Source organism: Xiphophorus hellerii, chromosome 18 (assembly GCF_003331165.1).
Source record: "Xiphophorus hellerii strain 12219 chromosome 18, Xiphophorus_hellerii-4.1, whole genome shotgun sequence".
Classification (NCBI taxonomy): Eukaryota; Metazoa; Chordata; class Actinopteri; order Cyprinodontiformes; family Poeciliidae; genus Xiphophorus; species Xiphophorus hellerii.
The window spans coordinates 29,961,986-29,969,682 of NC_045689.1; the positions used below are offsets into that span (position 1 = coordinate 29,961,986).

A 7,697-nucleotide genomic window follows, 5' to 3' on the forward strand; every position below is an offset into this window, starting at 1 on the left:
CACATTCTTCAAGTCATTTAAGACTTCGCAAAGGATGTGTGAACACGCTGACCCCCACAGAAGAAAAAATAATGGCAACACTTTACTTGACATGCATAAGACTGACATGACACTGTCGCAATCATAACATTACACCTGTCATGATGATGAAGGAGTCTTCAGGAATGTTTGTGACTGTTGTCATGAAGTGTCATTTGGTCAATTATGACGCTTTTAATGCAAAGTTGACCATTTTAATGGACTTTTAAGGAAAGTTTTAATGCAACTTCTCATTAAATGTGTCATTATTTACCTAATTACACTTTATGACAACAGTTGTAAACATTCATGAAGACTCCTTCATCACCATGACAGGTGTTATGTCATGATTAAGATTAAGTGGAATGTCTTACACAAACCCGTCAAAGTGTTACCAAAATAATGTTATTTTTAACAATGTTACACAATTTCAAATTATTATAAGGCTTGTGATTTTATTGTTACTGCTCTACATTCTTTGTCCTCCACAAAAATGTGCTCACATTAAAGGTTGGATCAGTGTGAGATTATGCTACTACAATAAAAGTCGTCACAAAGGGACACTACTGTCGTTTCAGCATTTATTACAGACTTAGGCTGAGCGTTGTAAACACTGATAGTGAATAAATTCATTTCTAAATTCATTTCTAAACCACACTCTTTGATAATCACCATCTTCTCTGGCACGCCTCATGCTGCTCGCTGCTCCCTACTTTAAAAACATTTCCAGGAATCCTGATGGGTACGTTTTACACGACTTTCTATCAAATCAGCGACTGAATTTTGTTGTAGCGTCTGTTTTCTGTTTGCATTGACTAGTCGTTGCTGTTTAATCATTAAGTGTTTAATCTTTTATTTCATGCCAGTAATACAATCATGTCAAATAATTTTAGTTAGTAAAAAAAAAAAAAAATTAAACCTACTACGTCACAGTATCTCTATGCAAATTAAAGCATTTCAGGTAAAATGCGTCTTAGTCGTCTTCGCTGAGGGTCGCCTCTACTTGGTGAGGCTCTTGAAAGAGTCCAGGTGTTTCCCGTCCACTTGGCCCTGCAGCCCTTCTGGGATGCAGTGGGAGAACTTGTAGTTTTCCTTGATCCACTTCCCTCCCTCCGTGTTCTCGATGGCCACGGCTGCCACACCTGCACAGCAAACGAGGAGACAAGTTCGAATTCAGCTGCCGAGCTCTGATTGGTCACCGAGGTCTCCGCGGCCGGCTGACCTGCGACCGTGGCTCCCAGGTTCTCCACCAGCTGGATGGCGGCCCTCATCGTGCCGCCCGTCTCTATCCACTGGTCCACCAGCAAGACCCTCAGACCTGCCGCAGAACACGTCCGAAAGGATCTTCAGTTTTAGCATTTGAAGCAGAAGGGTGGTCAAAGTGCAGACCCTGGGCCGATCTTTTGCCGGACCAGAATTCAAGAATAGATTGGGACAAAACTACAACTTTTAAATCAAAATCTACATACAGAAATGTTAGATGAAACACAAAGTGAGTGTTCTGGTTTCACTCATTGACCTGTATTCTAAAAAACACCTTAGTGTATTTAAATTTATATTTAAATAGTGTTTTCAAATGAAGACTGACTTACATGGGTTTAGTTGCTGAGGACAGAAATATTTTTTCTGTTTTCCAGATCCCAAAATTAAAAGAAAACTGGAAGCCTTTTGTTTCACAAGAAAAACATACAGAAACCGTTTGAGGTTTTGGATCTACAATCCTGTTCCTACAATAAAAAATTTTAAATTACAAAACAACAAAAAACTTTTCAGTTTTTAAAAATTTTATTTTATTTGGCCTACAAGTATGATTTTGGCCCAGTCCTGGTGTAGAAAAACTACATTAGGTCAAGTGTTGCAAATTAAAAGTTTTGATTTATTGATTGTCAACAAGTTAGAGGTTCACACATCTAAAAATAGAAATAATTTAGTAACTAACTGACATAAAACAAGAAGTTTGCTCTGACTTGCCTTTAGTCAGGTTTAGGCAGTTAGAAAAAAGGTAAACTTGTCTATGTGGTATATGTAAACTGCAATACACTCTCACCATCACTAGATGGCACTGTGGCAAACAACGGCATGCAAATGATTACGGCATTCTTCACTTCCCGTGACCCACTTACGGCTCTGAGTCAAACTAATCCTTGGTTATGGAATAAAAACGTAAATATCTCAATTCCTTTAGTGCTTTAAAATTTCTAGTTATGAAAATGTGTTTCTCGGTTTCTCACCAAAAAGCATTTTTTTTCACTTTTTACAACTTTGCCGCCATTTTTGAATGATGACTGCACTTTGATTTACTGCGACCACCACCGATTTAGTGGGATGTTTTCTTACCCTAACAATCATCAAATAGTGCTCATTAGTTTTGAATGTTCCCTTTAGCATTAATATGGTCATATAAATGACAGAAAACAATACATAAAGCTTTCCTTTCAAATTTTAAGCAGCTATTTTTGACTGTTTTTTTGTGAAACATTGTTCGTTTGACATGACTGAACTGATTTGGTTGAATTTTTGGTTTAAAATCTTTTAGTTGTCTTTTTTTTTCTCTAAACATTATTCTAAGAAGTGATTGTGTAACTTAAGTGAAATGTGATGATTAACCTGGTTTTAGCACATCCAGTCTTACTTCCATAGTCTTTTCTCTTCCTGTGTAGTCTGTGTAGTTCTGGTTTCGGGTCGCTACACACAGATGACCCGCTTTACGAATGGCCAGGAAACCTTTTCCAAGAGTCGTGGCGACAGACGCCCCTTTAAAAAAAGAAAGAAAGAAAGACAGAAAACCCTCACAGTCACACCATGTGTGAGAGACAAGTTTTATATTAGTTATATCTAAATTTAGCATTGCACCCTGAAGGGGTCAGGTTTCCCCGTCTTCTGCAGTCACACAGTAGCAGCCGTTCTGAATAAGATCGGTCTGAACTGTGTTTGCTTCCCTCACCCCCACCGTCCCTCTTCCCCATTCAAGATAAACGACTTTGTTTTCTCACCAAGAATAAATCCCATGGCATCGATCCCGGCAACCAGGTCAACGGGGTCGCTGTGAAACGGACCCAGAAGGTCTTTGACGCAGTCTGCCAGAGCCTGGATCAGGTCCAAAACGACAGGGAGAATTCACACCATGCAAAGCGTTAATAAACCACCAGCTACAGACCGGAGCGCGCGCCGCTTCTCTCTTATCGGACCTGCGAGTTGCAGTAGAGTCTGGACGGGTCCAGCCAGGCGAACTCTGGTCCTTTTGTGTTGGGGGCCATGAGTGAAAGGTACCATCCTTTCTGGCGGTCTGCGGGAACATCCAGCACGTCCATCTGAAGTAGATGCGACGCTGCGGTCTGTGCAGCCAGAGGGAGAAACTTGGAGAAGAAAACCAGCCGGACTGGGAATGAGACAGTCGCCCCTCTTCAGATTCCAGAGGGGCGACTGGGGCTGGTGGGTGGGACTGGACTCTGTTACAGATTCACTCTGCTGTTTGAGCTGGACTTTAAAGTCGGTAAAATTAGGTAACTTCATAAAGAATTCCTAATGTTCCGATATTGTTAAAGGGCCAGTAATTTCTAGCCACATAGGATCATTTCATAACATAATCAAGGAACTTTGTTAGTTCAGTTGTTATAAAACTGAAGTTATTATTTTTGGACATAAAGAGGAACGATCTATAGTCAATGCACAGCTTCAGTTATTACAACTAAAACCTAGCGATCAGGCCGAAACCTGGGAGTAGTGATGAACTCTGACCTGAACCTCCAGAGCCACATAAAGACAGTTACAAAGTTGGCCTTCTATCACCTGAAGAACATTTCCAGGATTAAAGGACTAATGTCTCAGCCAGATCTAGAGAAACTTATCCATTCGTTTATCTTCAGTCACATTAATTACTGCAACAGCGTCTTCACAGGTCTGTCCAACAAATCAATCAAACAGCTGCAGCTGATCCAGAATGCTGCTGCTCGCGTTCTCACTAAAACCAAGAAGATAGAGCACATAACACCAGTTTTAAAGTCCATACACTGGCTCCCTGTGGCTCAGAGGGCAGACTTCAAAATACTGTTGTTAGTTTACAAATCACTGAACGGCTTAGCAGCACAATACATTAAAGATCTGCTGTTGTTGTATCAACCTTCCAGACCAATCAGGTCTTCCAGTTCTGGTCTGCTCTGCATCCCCAGAACCAAATGAGGAGAAGCAGCGTTCAGCATCTATGCACCACAAATCTGGAACAAACTTCCAGAAAACTACAAAACAGCTGAAACACTGACTTCCTTTAAATCTTGACTAAAATCCCACCTGTTTAGGATTGTATTTGAAACGTAATCAATTACGAATTTAACTATGGCACTTGACTTAATGTCATGTTTAGATTGTTGATTCTATGTTGCATGACTTTGTGTTTTTGTGTTTGTTATGATGTAAAGCACTTTGAAATGCTTTGTTGCTGAAATATGCTCTACAAATAAAATTTGATTGATTGATTGATTGATTGATAAAAATGCTACATAAATATTTCAAATATGACTTTAAAGAAAATTGACTTTGTAATTTATTGCCTTGAAATTGGGCCTTTGTCTCTTTAAGAAGCTCCTTCTCTATCTGAAACTCCGCCTTCAGGAAGTCATCACAACATAGGAAATTTTCATGTTTTTTCTAGAAAATTTATTTGATTATTATTGAAAGTTTTGATTTTTTTTTTTATTTCATTTTGGAGCTCAGAAATGTTTTGGCAGAAATGTATTCCTTTTTTTCCTTTTGTTCAGTGATTTAGAAAGGAAGTAGATTCCTTTCTATCTACAAAAATCCCTAATACACAGTCATAAATGTCCATATTAACAGTACAAGAAAGAATGTGAAACTGCTATTTTCCACTATTATGACAATTTCAGCATTTCATGCCGTTGCTGCAACAGACAACCATGCATCTTTCTTCAGATTTTGTACATAGCTAAGGTTCCTTTATGTAAAGTTTATATCTAGAGATATTGCATAAATTTACACTTACTTGGAAGTCTGCCTTATCGATTGGAAAACTTACAAACTATTGTTTATTTATTAGCTTTATTATTAATTTCTTGGCTTTATGTTTTGCAAGTTTTTTCAGTCAAATATGACAGCTTGTATGTATTGATCATGGTTGCTGAAAGGAAAAAGAACCTTTAGAAAACTAATTTTATGTAAGTAAAACATTCTGGAGGGAGTTTCCAGCCTGCGTGAGCAGACTGTTGAACACTAGACTCTTTGTTGTGTCCCTGTTATGAGTCAGAGGGCAATCAGGATCATGGGAGAATCACTTCAGGACTTTCATGAGACTTGCTAATAAACTTGGCTTTGTATTCTTTTGGATGTCCGAGTCTATTACTTCACCTTTAAACCCCGCTGACAGGCCAGAGATTTCAGATGTGAAAACAACTTTGTCTTTTAGCCGACTCCATCCAAAACCAAAAAGGAGTATTCAAACCTCCTCGTCTTTCGCACATGTTGTCACGTTACATCCGCAAAGTTACGAGTGTTTTACGTGTGGGTTGGACTCTCTGGTACTCGACAGGTTGGAGTTTTTACCTGAAAAACAGGGATTCTTTGACTCAGCAGGTAACTTCTCATTGGAGCCAATAAGGTTCCATCTTGGGGCCCTTGTTGTTTCCTATCTGCACGACTATAACATGTAGTAAGGTAAGTTACTATAATTGATACGGAGCTCTACTTTACAATGTCACCAAGTGAATATGAGTAAATGCACTGAATAAATTAATGTGTTAAAGACAAATTGGATTGTTGATGCTGTAACATTAAATTAAAGAACTACGACATATAAAACAGCTCAGTTGTACAGCGCTTTTATACAGTCATCTTGAAAACGTTCTGACGGCACAATATTTGCCTGAGTGCTCAGTTTCTCCCATCCCTTCATCACTTGTGGATGACGATGTGCTCAAACCTCGCCCCACTGCCCCCTTTGAGGATCACCACGGTCGCTAAGCAACGTATGAAACACTTTACATTTTATTGTGATTAAAGGTCTGCACATGTTGCAACTGGCCCTGGTATCATCTTCTCTTCCTTCCTTCCTTTCTTTGTGTGTGAGAAATGTAACTATACTTTGGAGCGCTTCTGCCGCGACGCCATCTTGGGTATTTTGTAAGTCAAAATCCTTATATTATATTTTCCTTCCACTTCCCGCGTACTAGTTTATAATCGGAGGCAGCAGCTGACGCTTTATGTGGAGAACTTTAGCAGGTAGAAACTTTAACCTGTCAATTTAATTATACAACTTGGTTTATGGGTTCACAATCTAGGCTGATACGTTAAATGGTCAGAAAGAACGCTATAGCTTTAAGGCGCAGTTTATGTTTCTATGGTTACAGAGCTAAGTAGACCACGTGACAGTGGAGGCGTCAATCTTCCACCCATAGACATGAATGCGCTTCCACCGGCTGTTCCCAGGAGGGCGCTCGGTAAACAAGTCTTGTCTAATACGCATGCGTGATAAGGTTTGTGGAAAGGAGGGCTACGTCGTAATGGATTGTGACGTGAACAATTGTCAAAGGCAAATGCGACCTATTGTTTAGTTTTAAGTTAAACGTCATTCCGAAAAGAGAAGCCATAGTGAGTAGATCGTCATATCTTTACAGAAAACATTGAAATAATAATATTAGTAAAAACTTTGAAAAATGGCCGAGTCCAACAAGCAAGAGAAAAGAAACATCCACATTTCCATCGACAATTTGGAGGACATCATATTACCTCGTTTAAACACACTGTCACCAGCACAGTGGACCTTGCTTTCACAGGGCTTAAGGGATTCACATATAACCGGCGTTATGTCTGACATACTTAACAACATTTTCCAGCACTGTGTGGAAAATTCATTGACACTCCTGGTGCCAGTAATGGAGGAAAGCATTGTGCCGGGTATGAAGGGCGAAATTCCGGATGAAGACATCAGCGTGCATTTGACCAACATGATTTCCACAGAAATGGCCACCGTCCTGGAGGTGCCACCAGAGGTCTGTGACCATGGCGTGGAGCTAAACTCGTTGATGGAGCAGGAGGTCTCTGAAAAAGTAACGTCCATCACAAACGGCATCAAAGAAACCTCTAGTATTCCTCAATCACCTGCGGTATTTGCGAGTGGCTGCATTTCTAACCTGAAAAATTTAAACAAAATGGTTTCCAACACATCTCAGTGTCTCCGAGACCATATAAACATAGTCAGGTCGAAATGCGCCGAACGATACTGGTGTGCCTTCACAAAAAAGCGAATCTCAGGCGGACCTGCAGCCGAGTCAGAAATTGCTTTTGACCTTTCAGAGAAAAGCGTTTCTGCTGATGTAAGATCCATCTTTTCTGTGGCCTCCGTCTGTGAGAGCGTCACTGAAATATTAGAGAAATATTCAGACGAATCAGGCACCAGCAACGGGGCAGGCGATGACGCAGGGTTTTCTCTGTCAACGGATAGTTTCGAAGTGAATGAAGTTGCAGACGGAATCAGCAAAACAATTATCGACGACCTTCACTACTGTAAGGCTGAGGGTTCGGCTGCACCGGTCGGTCCACACTGTCCATGTGCACCTCATTTTAACTTGAAGAATATTGTAGGTGACATCAAGAACCTTTTCCTGTCAAAGGGCAAAGCTGATCGTGCTGGAAAAAAAGAAATAGTCAGAAAACCAGAGTTTTCCAGATTT

General features: G+C 40.1%; 1 protein-coding gene across 1 annotated transcript; it reads right to left on the reverse strand.

Annotated features, from left to right (window-relative positions):
* Nucleotides 1–582: 582 nt before the first annotated feature.
* On the reverse strand, nucleotides 583–3,671 carry LOC116708168 (adenine phosphoribosyltransferase). The gene is made up of 5 exons (XM_032545994.1): nucleotides 3,207–3,671; nucleotides 3,012–3,105; nucleotides 2,626–2,772; nucleotides 1,241–1,336; nucleotides 583–1,160 (listed from the first exon to the last, which is right to left on the reverse strand). Exons 1-5 carry the CDS (start codon nucleotides 3,327–3,329, stop codon nucleotides 1,018–1,020), a joined length of 603 nt encoding a protein of 200 aa, XP_032401885.1. The 5' UTR covers nucleotides 3,330–3,671; the 3' UTR covers nucleotides 583–1,017.
* Between the last annotated feature and the right edge of the window lie 4,026 nt (nucleotides 3,672–7,697).